Genomic DNA, 19,953 nt, shown 5'->3' with positions numbered 1-19,953 from the left:
TGTTTCTTACTAACATAGTAGTGTTTATACCTAGCGCATACTTAAATATAGTAAGCGTAATTCATATGATTCATAAATTATTAGTATCTTTTCAAATCAATTTTTAACATAATATTTATAAGGTAAAAAATGAATACGTAAACTTAAATTTAGTTAATTAAAAATAGAAAAAGAATAAATTTGAAATGACATAGGTTTGTTTTATTATCAACATTATTAGTACAGTGAAACAGCTAGTATTATACAATAAAATAGTGCCGTTTTACAATAGCGCGCCATAAAGCTTTTTTACGCGTAATATAGCATTTGACTGAATCATTTTTTTTTCTTAATTTAACTTGCTCCTCTTTCATACAGATACATAACGCTTAAGTTCTATCACAGTGTCGGCGTTAAGAGTTATCATCAATTGATTAAACTGGTTTTCTCCAATTAATCTTCGTAACGTAAATAACTAAAACAAAAAATATTATACGCACAATTCTTAAAACGTTACAAAGTATTTTGAAGAAAATATTAATTCTATAAATACAAATTGCTAAGAAATAACTAATACTTTACTTGATTTTGTAATGTATTTTTTAAAGATATACTGCACACGGGATCGCTACACTCAAGCCTTCTTTTTCGCTGTTCATGTTCATTTCCGTAATCTTCATTTACATACGAATCTGGATTAGATGGTCCACTGATCGACAAAGTGCTGAAATACCATAAAATAGTGACTTTTATTATTACGATATACAATAATGCCATAGATAATATCCCGACTCAGTCTCTATTCGCGACATTTTTCAAGGAAAGTACTATTCCGGAATTTGACTGCTGTTAACTATTTCCGACTCACTCACCTTTGTATACATTGAAAACGAGAGTGATATACAGTTAAGTGGTCAAAATAACTACAAAACATTTTGCATCACTATATATAATTTGTATAAAAAATTCATACTTACTCAATGCCTAATTCTATGTTATCAGTAATTGTGGTTATATCATTAAGAGCTTCGACAATCTTAGATATTATTTGTGGAAAATGTTTAAGAATACTAGGAGGACAATTAGCTCCAAGGAGTGAACAGAGTGCAAGAGCTAATAATTTACATCTTTCTACTTTGAAGATATAGTGCGTTTGAGAAACCCATACATGTATTATTTGTCCAAATACGGCTTCTTCTTTTTCTTCATTTCCACCCATTTTCCTGGTTAATTCACTTATTACCTGCATTATAATTTTTATATTTATAGTAATCACATTTCTAACGGAAATTAAACTTTTAGATTAAAACGTATAATAACAATCCCTTCGAAATTAAAAATAATAATAACATAACAAAATTTGAATACCTGTATAAAAATATGTTTATGAAACCATAAAACTCTTGCCATAATAGATAAATACATAGTCATCACTGCTCCAGAATCATTTATCTTATTATACACGTTCCTACCAAAATTTAAATAAATATTATTGTACAGAATATATTATCGTAATTTACATGTTTATACTCACTCAAATATATTTATTAAAACAGGTTTAATCAGCTCTGCACCTTGCTGAGGAGAAGCACACATGCATGTTTCAAATACCACCAAGGTCATTGATAGTCCGTCTGATCTTAAATCTCCCATGATGGACCTAAGCGTCTCAATTATAACTGCACCCCTTTGACTTAAGAATTCTTGTGGACTTAATATTATATATGCTTGAACTATGAGCAAACATAATTTTAAATTTTCTGTAGATTGTTCTAAAAAATATTAAAATTATTTGTCATTCTGAAAACCAATAAAAACATATTCTAAAAATATATTAAAACTATTCACCAACCCAATAATGCAGGCATATTTCTAGCCAAATCCATTATAGCTGGTGTTGGTGCACGTGCATTTTCCAACAAAGTTAACCATAATCGTAATCCATCTTCTAATAAATAAACATGATCAACTTGATTAACGTCGCAACTGAATACAACAACACCTACTATCAGTGGTTCCAAGATGACACTTTCAGAGCCCAAAGCCTATTTTTGATCAAAATATTAAAGCAATGGTTAAAACATTACATAAGTTAAATAGATTAATTAAACAATATAAGTGTCCACCTTCTCTAACTGTATGAGTGTTGAAAGTATAGCACATCTCATCATATTATGTCCTTCAGATTGCTGCCAAAGGATTGGTAGATATGAACTGACAACTCCAACATATGGATTTATATCGCCACCAGCACGTTCAAACATAAATGATAACACATATAAAACATGTGCCTGGAAAAAAATTTAAAAATATTTTTCTGAAACAAAACGTAATTTTTATAATAATATAACTGCATACCTTGGTATCATATTCTTTTACTTCTTTTAGAAGGGAAAACAATAAAGAAAACGCTGGTTCTAAGTAAGGAAAGAATTGTTCTGGATTAAATTGAAAATCGTCTATTGCGAGTTTTAAGGCATCACTAGCTGCTAAACGAACACCTAAATCTTCATCAGGACTTAAAACTTCGACCATAAGTTCGTATAATTCTGGCCTCAATTCTGCACTTAATTTGACAGCTGCAATTTTAGTACAATGCTTAAATAAAACTATAATAAAAATAAATATAATGCTATAAAAAGATTCATAATTTTCACGTAAAAAACTTAAAGAATTCACTTACTAGTCCACCGTCCAATAAGCCAGCATACGCGTCTTCTAATAATTCTGTAATTGTTACTTCGAATTTTCAATTCTTCTTTCAAGGTAGTTGTAAACCATTGATCAAAGTTTACCTAATACATATAATTGTAATAACTGACTACTTACAATGATTTTTTTATAACAAAAACGCCGTAGTAAATGTAAGGCCCTGTATTCATACTTGAAGAGGAAACAAAATTTTACAAGACAAACTTATATTGTAGTAAATGAAAACTCGTCAAAATGTGTAATATTCAAAAGCATTAGATAAAGGCATTAAAGGTCTCTTTTTCTTTTTTAATTATTTTCACGCGTATTTTTTTAGGTGCAGAGCCCAGGGCATGGGTCTTGCTCACCCATGCCTATAAACAAGTCTGTTTTGTACTACTTTGTACCTACCTCATCATATAAGTCGAAAGCAACCAAACCGACAGCATTGTATACTGCATCTTTTAATAGAATAGCATGCAAATTATTTGGATCGACAGGTTGATGATGTCTTCGTATCAATTCAACTAAAATCGATGCAAAAACCCCTTTAAACTGATCGAAAACTGCTAAAAATACAGACTCTGTACAATGCTAGAAGTAAAATAACGATTATAAAATAAATAAATATCAAATATTATAATTACATAGTATCATAAATAATATTTAAAACATTTACCCTCAAACTGTATCTCCATGATTCACCACCATCATCAACAACTGAAATTAATTTTGCATATAACATTACTGGTAATTTAAAAAATATATATAAATATATAAATACTTACAAAAGTTTTCTGGATCTGTATCCCATAACTCCAAATCAGAAGGAGTTAAAAGTAAATAATGTGTTACAAGTCTTGTACAGATTTCAGTTATCGTTTCAGGTGTAAAAAATTTTTGTTTTAAAGCACATGCTCTATCCACTTGTTCTGCTAGTAAACAATCATCTCCAATATATGCTATGCTAGCTATATTAATAACTTTGTAAATTTAATTAATTATATTCATAAACTTACACATAATGAATAAATAATTATTTATACCTGCCGAAGGTCTATATTTATCAAGTATTAACATGCCCTTTAATAAATTTAAACACTGAATAATAAATCTCTCAAAAGTAAAACTTTGACCAGCCTCAGTGAAGCAATAAAAAACACAAAATTCTAACGTTGTTGGTATCAGTTCAATATAGTAAAATGGATGCATATCCGACACTCCTATTAATACTTTGGTAAACTGGATTATAAATTTGTCACATACTTCCAATTGTATACCCCTTGAAATTAACGTTTTTCCTAAAATTATACATATTATTAAAAAGGTAAACTTTAAACTTTTACGATTTGAATTATAAATTGTAAATACTAACGACACGCAAGGCAGCTCTTTGCACGTTCAAAAACCATTTTTAGAAATAACATAGCATCCTGAGATTTTGAAGGTCTATCAAACCCATGTACAATAAGTTTTCTAAGTATTCTCAGTAGAAGTAATGCTTTTTCTAAAGGTTCTTGTATCTGATTTGTATCTGCCCCATTTGTTGCCATTATAAGAAATGATTCAGTATAAGTGTTCCATAAATTCAGAATAAAATTGAACAGATTAATGGTTAATTCTTGGAAAAGTCGTCTGTCTGCAGCAAAACATTTAGAAGCTAAAGACTTAACAACATGATGTAATGTTAACAGTGCCCGATGTTGGGCTAAAGGGTTTTGTCCTCTTATGACATCCAATAATGTTGGAATTAATGTACCCCATTCTTTAGGACAATCGTATCTGCACAACATTACTCCATTTAATTACTTTGTAAATTGAAGAAAAAGTAAACACAAGACATTTCATAAATACTGGTTACCTTGCAATTTTAGCAATTAGAGCTGCTAATTGTACAGCTAATTGATTTACAGGTTCTTCAAAATTTGCTATTAAACGTTGCCTAAGAAATTCCTTCTCATCATCAGCAATTGCACTGAAATAATAGTATATTATTATTAACAGTATGTTAATTCATTGTTTAACTTATCTCTAGAGTAAAATAGTAAACTAGTTATTATATCAATAAATTGCTATTGTAGCAAAAGATACTCACTTTGGTGCATTTTTTCTCCAATATCTATCAACACCATTTTTAAAACAAAAAATAGCCATCCATCTAATATTGACAGTCAAGGAATGATTAGAAAATACATTCTGAAAAAACATTATACATTAAATTATTATATCTTTATTAATCAAACAAATAAAATCTTATACAAATTTTTCTTACTTAAATAATATTTACATAAAAAAAATTATATGCTAATAAATGAAAATATAAATATTCCACGACACATTCTTTAATAATAATACGATCATGGATTATACTACATATACATAATCAAATTATAAATATATTTATATTTTTATTCATAATTTTATAAGAATTTTAATACAGGAATTTATACAACTTACAAATAATGCAGTATAGAATCCTCTTTCAGTTTCCCACTGTTTTAATGTTTGTTCAGCAGGTTTCAAAATATTAGGATCTTGACTACCCGCTTGTTGAAGAACTTCTATCACTGAAGCATCCATATCTTTCTACTAAATAAATTCTTTGTTAAAATACATATATTAATTAAAAGCTAGTAGTAAATTATATTACATTTTCGACTAAAATTTAAAGAAATCTACATTTGTATTACTTTAAGAAGTTATTTGTAAAGTTAACGATGAACATGTGTTAAGGATAGTTTCTTTCTTCAATGATTAACTTTATTGTCAAACTTAAAAAGACCATTCTTGCTGTTTACTAGGGAATTATGAGTATTGCACAAAATCAAATACCTCGTCTGTAGTTATATTATTTTCGTTAAACAAATTATCATTTCACTTGTTCCGGGTGAACAGTCCCTAACCTATAAGGGAATAAATCTTACGCATCCAAATATTACCTATCTTATAAGGGGTTGATAGATCTATTTTCGGTAAACTCTATTTATCACAAATATCTATGTATTAAATCGATACATAACGAAAATCATCGAAGACACACTACATCAAAATGTCACACACGCCTGCAAGTCGGCATTTCAGAACGCTGCCCCCCTCCTGCTCTTCTCGTTTTCTATAAAATACGATGGTGACAGTTATTGCCATAGTGTGAACCATCTTATCAAGTATAAAGCACAATTTGGTCCTAAGTTTCATAAACACTTTACAAATATATAATTATCTATTACACTCAAATTATGATATTAATTGATGTAATTTTTTGTACCATTTATTTAAATGAATACTTATTCTTTCTTTCAAAAAAAACTGTGAAGAAAAATATATATTTTATTCTAAACAAAATGATATAAATAATAATTCGAATAAAATACATTCATATTTACTCACGTTCCATGTAAAAATAAACTTCATATAGTTATTTGTTCTTTATATAATGTAACGTCACATACGCTGCATCAAAGTTATAATTAGTATTAATTGAAGAAAACTTAATAATTGCACATTTTTATGTAAAACAAATGTAATACAACATATTAAACGAGTTTCTAATATTCTCTTTGACATTAAAACTTACACATTTATATAAATATTTGGTTACTATTGCTAATAAGATTATGAAAAGTTCATTTAATGTTATTTTTAGTTTAAAATTTCATTTCGTTTAAAACGGATATCCGATTTGCGCACCCTAGCGACCGTTTCAGCATTTCACCTTCTTTCTGTTCATGGCTTGTGGCACTGGTTGAGATTTGTCACGATGAAGGTAAAAATCTAAAATTATTTCAAGAATCTTACGAAAATTAGAAACAAATAATAGTTAAATTTATAGAAGAGAAATCTATAAATAGTTTTTTGTAAAGATAAATACGATTTATAAAATATTTCTTTACCTATAATGTTTTGATTGTCAATACTTTTAGCATTGGAATATAAATGCTATTTAACCATGATATTATAAACAATTTCAATTCTTTAGTCTATTAACGAATAAAATTAAAAAGATCGGAGTTATTTACTTAACTTTATATTTTCAAATATTCAAAATAATTTTGTAACAAATGCCATTGTTACAATGGAAGCATTTTATTATATTAGTAGCTATATTATAAATATGTAACGTTTATATATATTCTTTTTTTCAGCTGAACGTATCCTATCCTGCAACAGGATGTCAGAAACTATTTGAAATTTCAGATGAGCATAAGCTTAGAGTCTTTTTTGAAAAACGTATGGGTGCTGAAGTAGAAGCTGATGCTTTAGGTGATGAATGGAAAGGATATGTTGTTCGCATCTCTGGTGGTAATGACAAACAAGGATTCCCTATGAAACAGGGTGTCTTGACCAATGGTATAATTATTATAATTTTTGTTTAATTATTGTTTTTTTATTAATTTTCATGTATAATATAATATTTAAATTAATTTTAATATAATGTATTATGATTGTAATTAGGTCGTGTACGTTTATTACTTTCAAAAGGACATTCATGCTACAGACCTAGACGAGATGGTGAACGTAAACGTAAATCTGTTCGTGGATGTATTGTTGATGCTAACTTGTCTGTACTTGCTTTGCTTATTGTCAAAAAAGGAGAAAAGGTATTTTAAATGCAATATTATTTTGTTTATTACATACAGACCTGTCCACCCATGTTATTCAGGGTGTATCTGAGAACTATTACTGCATCTTATGATACTATCGTAAACATGGGAGATTAATATCATTTTTTGATTTGAGAAATAATATTGGAAAATATGTATTCTTTCTCAGTGTACGAATGATACATTTAATAATTTATTTAAACTTCTTCATTTATTAAAGAATATACATTATATACATCAGTGAAATTCTTTTTATAGGAAATTCCAGGCTTAACAGATACTAATGTACCACGACGTTTAGGACCTAAAAGAGCAAGCAAAATTCGTAAGCTCTTCAATTTGGTTAGGAATGACGATGTCCGTCAGTTTGTTGTAAAACGGCCAATTCAAAAGGAAGGCAAAAAAGAACGCTTTAAGGCTCCTAAAATTCAACGTCTTGTTACTCCACTTACTCTACAGGTATACATATTTTACATTTATTTCTTATTAAAGCTCTGCAAAAATGTTAAAGCTACAGTGAAAGAAATATATATAATTCTTACAGCGAAAACGACATAGATCGGCTTTAAAAAGAAGGCGTTGTTTGGCTCGTAAACAACAAGCAGCTGACTATGCAAAACTATTAGCACAAAGACAGAAAGAAGCAAAGAATAGACGACAGGAAGAATTGAAACGAAGACGTAGTGCTTCCATTCGAGACTCTAAGTCATCTAGTCAGTCAGCACCTACCACACAAAAATAAAGTGACTGCAGTGATGTATTGACAATTTAATAAAAATACTTTCACTTATTTCCATTATTTTCCGTTTCCCTTTCATTTTTTAGAAAAATTTTTATTCCATGTTTAACCACAATATTTGTAACATTTTAATGAGGATGTGTGAAAATAAATAATGTAATGTAAAAAATGCTTGTAGCTTAAATGATAAGTCAATAATAGTAATTTTATAATGCAAAAACTCACGCATGATATAATACGACGAAAAATTGAAAAAACAAATGTTAAATACAGTTATATTGTAATTATATATAAAGTTAATGAAAGTGTTACAACTTCATTAACAGAATTATACTAAGCAACACACAGCTTGACTGTATTGTTTAAAAGTTACACCATAACTCATATTTAACTTGAGTTGAATTTCGAATTTTCCCTTAATTATTATTCTATGATTTAGTTTGTCTTTATTTTTTGTCAATATTTTTAACACTGAGTGTTAATAATTTTTAAAGGTAAAAATAATCAAACAGCATTTAAAATTTTAATATGCATTTTTTTCTTTGCCTCGTAATTTAAAATTACATAAACAGAATTAAAGCAAAATGGAACAAAAAGGAAAGCTATTTGTATTACTCAAAATAAATTTATTGAAATGTCCCAGATTAACATATATGTTCTTACATTTCATTAAAGTATAGAAAGTTCTGCACAGTATGTTTTTTCTATATAACACATACAATTATTTTTATATCATAAAAAACTATTTTAAATTCGAAACCGATTAACTCAATATTACGTACACCAAACAATTTCACGAATTATTAGTAAAACTTCCTAAGCAGTAAGATCAACAAGTAATATTTATGTATTCGTTTATTTAAATTATTATATATATATATATATATATATATTTTATTTTTATTGTTTTTTATTTAATGAAATACATTAGAGTCACGGATAAGATTTAAGGTTTTATACTGGAAAGTTTTTTGCCGGTAGTGTACATCACAGACTACATAATATTTTAAGATGGACAGCAAAAACAGACGATAATGCGCCATTTATGGATAGGGGCACAGAAAGAAGCTGTAGCCTCACTTTTTGATAAGAGTGATGAGTGATAGTCATTTATATTATCTATGGCCCAGTGTGCCGAAGTTCTACACGTGTTTCATGTAAACGTTCAACAATTTATCAACACATTCAAAGCAAAGTGCTTGAAAATTATATGTAGCTTACTGTCTCTTCACATATTTAACAGCTAATTTAAAAAAATATTTATAATACATATTTATATAGAAATAACAATTATATCATAACTGTCATAAAACTGTCATAAAGTATATAAAAAAAGAAAGGTAATATCTTCTTATAATATTAAATTATAATTTTTTCTTTAGAATTCAAATTATTTAATGTACATTTTAAATATTTGAATACATTATAAAAGGTATATTAACACAGTTAATATTAACTGAAACTAGATGTTAATAATTAATATTTAATTTTGTATGCTAATCTAAAATATATTAGGAAACAAGGCTGAAAATATCTTATTACAGGCAAAATGGCAAAATCACGTGTTACAAATAAACCTCCAAGAAAAGAGGGATTTAATCGCTCTTGTCACAGTATGAATCCTGATCGGCCTACAGAAGGATTAAAAGGTGTAGCTAAAGTTCGATCAAAAGCAACAATCAAAAGATTACAAATGTATCGTAATCAAAAACCAAAGCGTGATCGTACAGGCAAAATAATTAGTCCAGCACCGTTTCAAGGCTGGCAAGCCTCTGGTACCATGTCGCATGTGGAACCTTCACAAAGATGGTTTGGTAATTCAAGAGTGATTTCTCAAAATGCTTTACAAAAATTTCAAAATGAATTAGGGAAAGCTATGAAAGATCCTTATAATATTGTTATGAAACCCACTCAATTACCAATAACTTTGCTTCAACAAAAGGCTGCAAATGCAAGAGTACATTTATTAGATACAGAAAGTTTTGATAGTGTTTTTGGTCCAAAAAAAGTAAGGAAAAGACCAAATTTAATAACATCAACATATGACGAATTACAAAAATTAGCAGAAGAAAAAGAGGAGACATATAACAAAGAGAAGGATTCTAAAGATGTTGATCTTGTACGTCCTGATGCAGGTATAAAAGATGCACAAAGAGATTGGATTATGTCGGCAGGACAAAGCAAAAGAATTTGGAATGAATTATATAAAGTTATAGATTCTTCTGATGTTATTTTACAAGTATTAGATGCCAGAGATCCATTAGGAACTAGATCCCCTCCTATAGAAAAATACCTTAAAACCGAAAAACCTCATAAACATTTAATGTTTATTTTAAATAAAGTAGATCTTATACCAACATGGGTTACACAAAGGTGGGTTGCAATTTTGAGTGCAGATTATCCAACAGTGGCATTTCATGCTTCGATGACACATCCATTTGGTAAAGGTTCTCTAATAAATTTATTACGTCAGTTTGCAAAGTTACATATAGATAAGAAACAAATCAGTGTAGGCTTTATAGGATACCCGAATACAGGAAAAAGTTCGATTATAAATACCTTGAGATCAAAAAAAGTTTGTAATGTTGCACCAATAGCAGGTGAAACAAAAGTATGGCAATATATTACTTTGATGCGCCGAATTTATTTAATAGATTGTCCAGGTGTAGTTTATCCATCCACAGAGACTGATACAGAAAAAGTTTTAAAAGGTGTAGTAAGAGTAGAACTCGTTCAAAATCCTGAAGATTATATTTCAGAAGTATTATCACGAGTAAAAGTAGAATATATTCAAAAAACTTATAAAATTATGGAATGGAATGATCACATCGATTTTTTGGAAAAATTAGCTCGTAAAAGTGGAAAATTACTAAAAAAAGGAGAACCAGATATTACAACTGTTTCACGAATGGTTTTGAATGATTGGCAGCGTGGTAAATTACCTTTTTATGTACCTCCTTCTGGTTTTGAAGAACCATTATCAAAGTCTACAATTATTAATGAGCCTGCTGTTGAAAACAATAATGCTGAAAAGATAAATAATGATATTGATACTGAACAAGTTGAAAGTATACAGAGCAAAGAACCAGTAAAATTTCAATTAGCTGTTATACAAGATTTCCGAAAAATAAAAGTTGGTTTTCCATATTCAAGTGATTATATTAAAAACAATTTGAACATTGAAAGTAAGGCATCTGTAGATGGCAAGAAAAATGAAGATAAAATGGAAAATAGTTTAATTTTGTCAAACTTGGATGATAATGATATTGATAAGAATACATGTAGTACAGAAGTTAATGAAGTATTATTTATGGAAAACAAAGAAAATAATGAAACTAATAAAAGGTTAGAGGATGAAAATAATGAAGAAGAAAAATATTCTGACAATGAAATTCATTTTTCATTAGAAAAGGATAATTTACTACAAAGTGCATATGATGTAGTCGATGAGGAATATGATTCTAGTGATAGTGAAATGCCAAAGACAAATACAATATCAAGTAGTAGTGGTGCATTTAACATTTTTTCTTTACCTTCTACAAGAGAGCAGACAATGAAAATAAAACAAAATTTGACAAGTAAACAACGACGAGCTATAGAAAGAGCTAATAAACGAAAGAAAGTTGGTAGCAATTTTTATGAAGTTACTAATGTGAAAAATAGAAATAGGAATAGAAAACTTCCAAAAATTAAAAGAAAATAGTTCATAATTTAATAGAAGATGTTAAATTAAAAACTCTACTAGTGTATTTAATGTTATTGAAAAGAATATAAACTTTGTATATACAAAGTGTTGTATATAAACTCATATCCCAATCTTCTTTATTCTTATTATATTTATATACAAAAAATTACATAGGTATATATAATATGTATGTATAAGGTACTAAATCACTATATAATTGTTGCATGAAATTTGTACATAATGTTACTAGGTACTTAATAGAATAAGCAAATTGTGTATAAATGATTTATTTGTATCTTCATATTTTCTAAATTAAATGTATATATTACACATACTTTTTTAATAATAATAAATTTATTCACTTTGGCACTTTGGTGAAGGCTGTGTAAGCACTGATCATACTTGGTAGAGTTTAATTTCAACAATTATACAATAACCAATATCCTCTGTATTATATAGCTACTAACGAGGAAACTATATAATACCTATTATTTCCATTACTGATAAATCAAAAGACAATAATTTGAACAATAAACAATTAAATATTTGATCTACATGTAAAAGTATATATTAAGCATAATTTAATCTAATTTTAGGATTTGTTGCTATATCTTCTTTTTAATATTTTATATTTTCGTAACTTATACAATGCTTCCAATTCTTTAATAAAATAGGAACCACGAATCAACAATTTATCAATCTTCTCAGGATCATGTTCCTCTTTATTCGTTTCAAAAGTTTTTTTTAAATTTTCTCTGAAGAATTTATAACCTCTTGGATAGTCTCGACCCATGTACAAGAGCTAGAAGAATTAAATTATAATAGTATAAAATTTAAATCGACAATAGTAATTTGAGCAAATAAATAATTTTCTTCTTTTAAAGTATAACATGATCAATGACATTTTAAAATAATATGTGCATGCGTATAATGTTACAATAAATAATATGTCAATAAACTAAAATAAAATTACGATTCGTTACCGTCTTGTACAAATTAATAACTTTCGATCGTTGAGACATTGATTGGAGTAATATTTAATATTAATCAATATTTAATCAAATAACATACAAATAATATCAGTAACAAACGTATCAGAATTGTTTCACCAAATATAAAATATTTTGTTACCAACATAAAATTACTTTTCCATGTGTATATTGTATTATAAACAATTCAATTGTGTATATTTTATTGACTGCAGCAATGTTGTACGAAAAAATTTGTTAACGCAGCCCAATAATTTTGTTTTCCAACCAATCATATGACGAGTCATTAATATAAGTATTTGAAATAAGATTAACGTCTTAGGTGAATAACCAGCTATTTTCGGATATAAAAAGTTTAATATTTTGCCTGGGAAAGATGCAAAATATAAATATGCAAAAATAACAATACGTAATATACATACAACAAAAATAAAAATTTTTAAAATCCGTGTAAAACACAATTAAAAATATAAATAACTATTTAATATAAATATTTAGTATAAAAAAATAAGCTACTTTCTCTTGACTTAAGTTCGCTAAGAGAAAACGGGACCAATCTAGTAGGGATACTTCATGGTTTGCGTCGCTTCTTTCTTAATTTTTTTAAGAAACTTTTATTTCTTCGATTTTTTCTGTTTAGTAATTCTGTTTGTAATACATGTAGAGAAAGATTTGATACATATTTACACGATAAAAAAGTTGGATTTTATCGAAGAAAATAAATTGTATGTTAGAAGTACTTTTTCGAACTATATTAATTTGACTTTTTGAATCGTAATATTTGAAGATCATCAATACAGATTTGATATACATGCGTATATGATATGATTCTTACAATAAAATTAATTATTTGTTTTTCATTTTTGAGCTGATATTTAAAAGATTGTCCTTATTCTTCGTCGAGTTGTCGTTATAAAGTGTCTTTCAACTTCAAACGAATTTTAAAATTTCACATTGTCATTATTTATAACTATAATTTCAAATGATTTAAGTGTAAATACTTCACAATTATTTGATAGAAAGATAAGAAGAATTGAATTTAATTGAAGATAAAGGATAAATAGTAAAACAGAGATAAAAGATAAATATCTACATACTTTTTTAATCAAATATACGACTACAATTTCAGCAACCTTAGTAAATAACAATGGATGATTTTTGATTGTTCTTATGTATTTCTAGTTGGTATACTATTTTCTTGCAAATAAAGTGAAATTTGAAGTGAAAATGATATTTACTTCGAGAAAGGAGGTTACATAAGGTAACCGGAATAGAAAAACTAAGCCGAACCTTACACAAACCTTATTATTCTATCTAGTAACTAATTAAATGGATTAGGTTCGAATTAGGTAAACCGATGGTCTACTACAGTAACGACTTCCAACTTTCAAAAATAAAGATATAGCACTATGTGGTCGGTCGTAATAGAATTAACAGGTTTGATAATTTATGAATTTTGTATTGTAGAAGATTTGAACCATTAGAACATTTGTATTTTCCTCCAAAAGTGATTTAAACGAATGTTATATAACTTCGAATATATGTAATTCGAATTTGCTTTTATCTCTTGTATCAATAAAGATTGTAAGATTACTTTTAAATTCATTTCCTTTTAATTAAAGATTGAAAACATTGAATTTAGTTTAGATAACGTTAAAACAAAATTAATTATATATCGAGTGAACAATTTTAATCTATAAATGGATTCGTCTTCAAGTTTAAAATTTAGAATTTTATTAAAAAAAATCGCCAAATGAAGATTCTAAGAATATATAAAGGTTACATTACATTTACTCGTGGCACTGTGTCCTTTCCTTTTGTATTAAAATATGTACATAGATTTGATTGAAAATAAAATTTACATGATTTTGGAATATTCTTGATTGTTCCATTTATGGATGTTTATTTGTAAAATCACAATTACACTTATGCGTTTAATGTTTCCAATCCATTATTCTTCCTAAGTTAAATTTATTTGTACATTATTGTACAAAAGCTTCATACATTATTTTTATGTGTTACATACAATGATAATAGAAAGCATATAAAAACACGTTAAAAATGTAATAATGTTTTAAATCTAGGAAGTATTTTGAAATTTAGACGCTTGGGATGTGATATGAATTAAAAGCTACTTAAATAAACAATGAACTTTGATGGCATCATAGAAATTTAAGAGTCCTGTTCTCTAGCTTTAGTTTTCAAATTTAAAGAATAACATATATTAGAATGTACTTTATTTCTTGTTTTTAACTTGATGAAAAATGTTCATAACATTATATTTGTATCATTCATGTATATAAAGGAATATATATTGAGTCTTGTATATTCGAATGAAGTTCAAAACTTCCATCGTAACAGTTGAATACTGTTTGTAATCTAAATATATGTGGAACTATTTAAATACTTCTTTCTTTAAATTATATAGAACATTTAGATTAAGAAGGGTTCAAATGTTCCTGAAGGAAGCTTTGAACTTAAGTTCCTATTTATATGGAATTAACTGTTTTAAGAGATAGTAGATAAATTAACCACAAAAGTATTAGAAAATTAATTTAAGTTGTCACTGTTCCTATAGAATGTTATCTAAGTTGCAAATACTCATCGAATGACTAATAATTATGTTTCATTGGATGTACACAAACGTACATAAATTATGGATGAATCGAAAAACATTGCACTGTGTTCCGTTTCAGAGTAGGACGATGAGTGTTCTTATCAGTTCGTGATCGTATATATACATTAGTCGATTCAAAAACAGTCATATGGTCCGTGAGATAGTGCCTGTGTTTACATCCGAGACTAAAGTCGCAATATTACGAAGAAACCGTTCGCTAAAGACATTGTATGGTTGTAGTGTCCTTTCAGCATTCGATATACATATAAGGCAACAGAATAATTGAAACAACTGTTGCTAGTGCAACTACAGTAAGTGAAAAATAATTAAATTTTCTCCCTAATTGAGTTTCTTTTTTTATATGTCTCTCTAAATTAATAGTCTACTTCTTACAATGATTTTAGTTCGACAATAAACGTACATACATATGCTTAAAGTGAAATAATCTTCGGGAAGAGTTTAATTTGTTTAGATCTTAAATTGTTATAAAAATACAATTTACCCCTTCCGTAATAGTATTTATAATTGTCAGTAAGAAGTGTCTTTGTTCCTTTTTTATCGATTTATTCTTCACAGTTATCATTTTAAACTTTTTTCACCGATTTATTTGCACATTATTGAAAGCTACCTGTAATTAGATTTTTGCGTAATATGTAAAAATTTTCTTGTATGCGCTGTTTTATCAAAATTATGTCTTACTATTTTTAGTACATTGATCAATAATACAACAATTAACTTGAGTCATAAGGTTATCAAGCATAAAACGTTATCAAATTATAAATATCCAAGCTAATGAATGCTTTCATTGTTTTTGTTATAGGAGCATAAAGATGCATATCTGTACAAGTGCTTTTGCATTAATAGCATTAGGTAAAATTTAATTTTTATGACAAACATATATTAATAAATACGTTTCTATGACTTATTATTTATTTTTAGGCATTTCTTGCATTGAGGCTGTACAGTCTCCAACGTTTAGTAATACTTACACAGCTAGAGGAGTTTTATACATTCCATATGCTGAAATCCGTGAACCATTCTTTGCATGGTATGATGGGACAAGTGGATCTAGTAGAATTGATTACTATGGAGGTAATTGAAATTAATTTTTTTATCATGATTATTTAAATTTTCAAATGAAATTTATATTTTGCTTAATTAGGAATGGTGAAGACTTTTCAATTATCACACAAAGGATCATATGGAACCAGTTTAAAGGTTGCTCCAGTTACTACAGAGTCTGCTTCTAATCAAGAAACGTGTCTTCAAGTACATGGCTCTAAAGAAATGAAAATTCAACCTCAAACCATTATTCCTGATACAACTGGAATGGAGGTGAATCAACATTTCTCCTTCTCTTAGATATGTTTAATATTGAATTTTATTATAGAATTTTGTTAACTTTTATTTAGTGTATCGGAGAGGATGTAATTAATGGATCACCATGTGAAAAATGGAGGCTTGTACAGAAAATTGGCGAAAAATTAAATAAGTATACTCTTTGGATACGGTACAATGTAAAGATTATTAAGTTCCTTTGATTTTAATATAAAGTACATAAGACAAGTAATGAGTGCAATTATTTAAGTATTATGCAATTAATTATAGGAGGCACCGGATGGATCCGTACCAAAGGAGGCAATTCCTGTAAGATATGAAATGAGAGGGTTTAATAGTCTCTTGGGCTCTCATTATGATCATTACTATTTGGATTATGATTTGTACTCTTCTGAGTCACCCAATTCTGAAGTTTTTGAAATTGGAAAAAGTATATCAAATTTGTAATATTTAGTAATGTAAATTTGATATATGATCGATATAATACACTAACTATGAAACATATTTTGAATAGACAAAACATGTGTCAGTTTTCCGGGACCCGGAGACAAGCACATATATACATTCAATCCTATGCGCGAATTTGTTCACAATTACGAAGCACATGTGAATGAAGCATTTAAAGATTTCAAGAAGGTTCATAATAAGGAATATATAAATGAGAAAGAGCATGTGATACGTAAAGAAGTATTTAGACAAAATTTAAGGTATGCATTACATTTCCGTATAATTTTGATTTTCCACCTAATATTGTATAAAATATTTACAGATTTATTCATTCAACCAATCGAGCTAAAAAGGATTATCAATTAGGTGTCAATTATTTGGTAGATCGTACTGACTTAGAATTAAAGGCCTTACGTGGCAAACAATACACTCGTGGCTACAATGGTGGACAAGCTTTCCCTTATGATATCAAAAAGGAACAAGATACCATTCCAGATTCTTTAGATTGGAGGCTTTTTGGCGCTGTTACTCCCGTTAAGGGTCCGTGATAAAGTTACTTGAAGATGATAATATTGATAATTGCAAACTAATGAGAAATTCTTTAAATTGTATAGATCAATCCGTTTGTGGATCCTGTTGGAGTTTTGGTACGACTGGTGCCATTGAAGGCGCATATTTTATGAAGTATGGTAAATTAGTGCGTTTATCTCAACAGGTATAAAAACTTGAAATGTAATTGTAATAAATATTTCATATAAATATAATGTACTTTATTATGTTGTTGCATAATTATAGGCTCTTATTGATTGCTCATGGGGTTTTGGAAATAATGGCTGCGATGGTGGTGAAGATTTTCGAGCATACAAATGGATGATGAAACATGGAGGTTTACCCACTGAAGACGATTATGGTGGTTATATTGGACAAGTGAGTACATCGTACATTACAACTTCAATTGTAAAGGGAAGAAGAAAAGATCTAAAGTTAATTATAGTTTCAAAGATAACTGAGAAATTAATGAGTCCTTATATGTTTTTTCATAGGATGGTTATTGTCATCTAGATAATATTACAATGACTGCCAAAATTACGGGTTTTGTAAATGTTACACCGCGCAATCCTGATGCCTTAAAACTTGCAATTGCAAAACATGGACCAGTTTCAGTTGCAATCGATGCTTCTCATAAAACATTTGCTTTCTATTCTCACGGTGTATATTACGATTCGGCTTGTGGTGAGCATACACAGACATCTCTTCACTATTGCTTCTAAAATGTTTTAGAATTCATTAATGTAAATATTTCATATGCAGGTAATACAGAGGAGTCGTTGGATCACGCTGTGCTGGCTGTCGGGTATGGAAAATTAAATGAAAATGATTATTGGTTGATTAAAAATTCATGGTCCAATTATTGGGGTAATGATGGTTATATTCTTATGTCTCAAAAAAAGAATAATTGCGGAGTAATGACAGCTCCAACATATGTTACTATGTGAGAAAGAACAAATTATACAGTTTTTATGGTTATATGAGAAGTAGTTTATGAAAACTTAATTATATTGTTTTTTTTTTTTAATGTATCAATACAAGAAAAAGATATAAATAAAACAATTTTGAAAATAATTATCATGTATTAAGTACAAACAGCATAAGATATGCAAAATGTGATTTCATTTGGAATGTACATAAATCAGCATTATATAAACATAAACAAAATGGTTTTTTTTATTAAAAATCCGTAGCAGTTGGAAGCAAATTTATAATTTTTGTTATGTCAGTGTTATTAAGACATTCATACAATAAAGGACGCACAGATACGAAATTTTTTTTATATAGAAATTCAATAGACTACAAAAACGAATTTCGCAATAATTGAGATTTGCTAGTTCGCAAAGCAATGCCGTTTACTCGATACAAAAAGCCTAAAGAAGTATAAACATCTATGGTTTCTAATATACTTTCCGTTAATGGAAATAAATAATGTCACGTTTTTATTTTAACATAGGGTAGGCGGTTGCTATACATTGGAAAGTCTCAAATATCAATATTGAACTATTGTTTATTATGCTGGCCTGATATTGAAATTATAGTAACAATTACTTATAAAAATATATATAATTTCAATAGGCACAGTCTATGTAATTTATTAAATCGTTATTAAATTAATATAGATATTCAAAGTAGAAGTCACATTGCTGTGCGTACAATATAAAATTGAATATACAAACAAAGGAATGTTGTGTAAAATCAAAATGATAGTGATTAGATTAAATTAAAATAGTAACGCGCAATTTTTGTGATAATGATATTACAACATTTTTTTTTACATCCATCAACATATTTTAATACACACTGAATTACTCTAATCGTTGTAATACAACATTATTTTGATTGAAAGATACATTTGAAAAATTAAATTTGTTCTAAATATATAAATAATGTGTAAAAAGAAAAATCGATTATATCAAAATTAAATGTCGGTTGGAAATGTGTTTTATCAAAAGAAAAATTAATAATTTAAATTAATTTCATTACTTAAAATGAATTTTATCCTTTTAAACTGTAAATTCGATAGTTTGAATCACCCATTCATTTGAATCTCTTATCGAGTGATACGCTAATGGTAATACAGTCATCGTAAGTGTGGTTTTTATTCAAAAACTTATTTACGCATTCAACATTAGATCCTTAATAATAATTTTATAACTTGTGCAGATTTTTGTGCTTATAAGTTTACCAAGTAATTTTAATTATTTAAATGATTATAAATCAGTAGTTAACAACTTTGCTTTACGTAACTGCACTATTTTCGTATAATCTTGAAAATAAGAACGAATCATTGGTACGGTTTAGAATTATAAAGTGGG

General features: G+C 27.8%; 5 protein-coding genes across 9 annotated transcripts; 3 read left to right on the top strand and 2 right to left on the bottom strand.

Moving 5' to 3' along the window:
- Positions 1-181: 181 nt before the first annotated feature.
- Positions 182-5,785, bottom strand: Impbeta11 (importin beta11). Of its 5 annotated transcripts, none has more exons than XM_076325424.1 (18): positions 5,503-5,785; positions 5,128-5,259; positions 4,766-4,866; positions 4,532-4,645; positions 4,046-4,452; positions 3,717-3,971; positions 3,459-3,653; positions 3,350-3,390; positions 3,082-3,264; positions 2,663-2,774; positions 2,338-2,558; positions 2,106-2,270; positions 1,832-2,024; positions 1,514-1,751; positions 1,348-1,447; positions 957-1,222; positions 562-703; positions 182-454 (listed from the first exon to the last, which is right to left on the bottom strand). In XM_076325424.1, exons 2-18 carry the CDS (start codon positions 5,248-5,250, stop codon positions 350-352), a joined length of 2,961 nt encoding a protein of 986 aa, XP_076181539.1. In that variant the 5' UTR covers positions 5,251-5,259; positions 5,503-5,785; the 3' UTR covers positions 182-349. The 5 variants fall into 5 exon arrangements, with proteins under 5 accessions (XP_076181539.1, XP_076181540.1, XP_076181541.1 ...); XM_076325425.1 differs by having other exon boundaries at positions 5,128-5,256; XM_076325426.1 differs by having other exon boundaries at positions 5,610-5,785.
- A 514-nt stretch (positions 5,786-6,299) lies between these two features.
- Positions 6,300-8,061, top strand: Rps6 (ribosomal protein S6). Its single transcript, XM_076325429.1, has 5 exons — positions 6,300-6,433; positions 6,813-7,017; positions 7,123-7,268; positions 7,530-7,730; positions 7,816-8,061. The coding sequence occupies exons 1-5, from the start codon at positions 6,428-6,430 to the stop codon at positions 8,011-8,013; spliced, it is 756 nt and encodes a 251-aa protein (XP_076181544.1). The 5' UTR covers positions 6,300-6,427; the 3' UTR covers positions 8,014-8,061.
- Positions 8,062-9,153: 1,092 nt separating this feature from the next.
- Ns2 (nucleostemin 2) lies at positions 9,154-11,920 on the top strand. The gene is made up of 2 exons (XM_076325329.1): positions 9,154-9,350; positions 9,555-11,920. The coding sequence occupies exon 2, from the start codon at positions 9,560-9,562 to the stop codon at positions 11,711-11,713; it is 2,154 nt and encodes a 717-aa protein (XP_076181444.1). The 5' UTR covers positions 9,154-9,350; positions 9,555-9,559; the 3' UTR covers positions 11,714-11,920.
- Positions 11,810-12,934, bottom strand: Osi (electron transfer flavoprotein regulatory factor orsai). Its single transcript, XM_076325332.1, has 2 exons — positions 12,679-12,934; positions 11,810-12,497 (listed from the first exon to the last, which is right to left on the bottom strand). Exons 1-2 carry the CDS (start codon positions 12,715-12,717, stop codon positions 12,288-12,290), a joined length of 249 nt encoding a protein of 82 aa, XP_076181447.1. The 5' UTR covers positions 12,718-12,934; the 3' UTR covers positions 11,810-12,287.
- A 2,449-nt stretch (positions 12,935-15,383) lies between these two features.
- 26-29-p (C1 family peptidase 26-29-p) lies at positions 15,384-18,710 on the top strand. The gene is made up of 12 exons (XM_076325331.1): positions 15,384-15,612; positions 16,122-16,171; positions 16,241-16,393; positions 16,464-16,636; positions 16,714-16,818; positions 16,910-17,069; positions 17,154-17,346; positions 17,409-17,626; positions 17,701-17,801; positions 17,882-18,013; positions 18,130-18,319; positions 18,398-18,710. The coding sequence occupies exons 2-12, from the start codon at positions 16,132-16,134 to the stop codon at positions 18,580-18,582; spliced, it is 1,650 nt and encodes a 549-aa protein (XP_076181446.1). The 5' UTR covers positions 15,384-15,612; positions 16,122-16,131; the 3' UTR covers positions 18,583-18,710.
- Positions 18,711-19,953: the final 1,243 nt, after the last annotated feature.

Source organism: Ptiloglossa arizonensis, chromosome 13 (genome assembly GCF_051014685.1).
Source record: "Ptiloglossa arizonensis isolate GNS036 chromosome 13, iyPtiAriz1_principal, whole genome shotgun sequence".
Lineage (NCBI taxonomy): Eukaryota > Metazoa > Arthropoda > Insecta > Hymenoptera > Colletidae > Ptiloglossa > Ptiloglossa arizonensis.
The sequence above is the reverse complement of the archived record's forward strand: the minus strand, read 5'-3'. Positions and strand labels throughout refer to the sequence as shown.

Coding starts and splice junctions, on each gene's coding strand:
- 26-29-p (XM_076325331.1), top strand. CDS start 16,132: ATGCATATCTGTACAAGTGCTTTTGCATTAATAGCATTAG. Junction 16,637..16,713: donor CTGATACAACTGGAATGGAG/GTGAATCAACAT, acceptor ACTTTTATTTAG/TGTATCGGAGAGGATGTAAT. Junction 18,320..18,397: donor ATATTACGATTCGGCTTGTG/GTGAGCATACAC, acceptor TTTCATATGCAG/GTAATACAGAGGAGTCGTTG.
- Ns2 (XM_076325329.1), top strand. CDS start 9,560: ATGGCAAAATCACGTGTTACAAATAAACCTCCAAGAAAAGAGGGATTT.
- Impbeta11 (XM_076325424.1), bottom strand. CDS start 5,250: ATGGATGCTTCAGTGATAGAAGTTCTTCAACAAGCGGGTAGTCAAGAT. Junction 3,391..3,458: donor TACAGATCCAGAAAACTTTT/GTAAGTATTTAT, acceptor AATTAATTTCAG/TTGTTGATGATGGTGGTGAA. Junction 2,559..2,662: donor GCTTATTGGACGGTGGACTA/GTAAGTGAATTC, acceptor CTAAAATTGCAG/CTGTCAAATTAAGTGCAGAA.
- Osi (XM_076325332.1), bottom strand. CDS start 12,717: ATGTCTCAACGATCGAAAGTTATTAATTTGTACAAGACG. Junction 12,498..12,678: donor TTATTAATTTGTACAAGACG/GTAACGAATCGT, acceptor TAATTCTTCTAG/CTCTTGTACATGGGTCGAGA.
- Rps6 (XM_076325429.1), top strand. Junction 7,269..7,529: donor TTGTCAAAAAAGGAGAAAAG/GTATTTTAAATG, acceptor TTCTTTTTATAG/GAAATTCCAGGCTTAACAGA. Junction 7,731..7,815: donor TTACTCCACTTACTCTACAG/GTATACATATTT, acceptor TAATTCTTACAG/CGAAAACGACATAGATCGGC.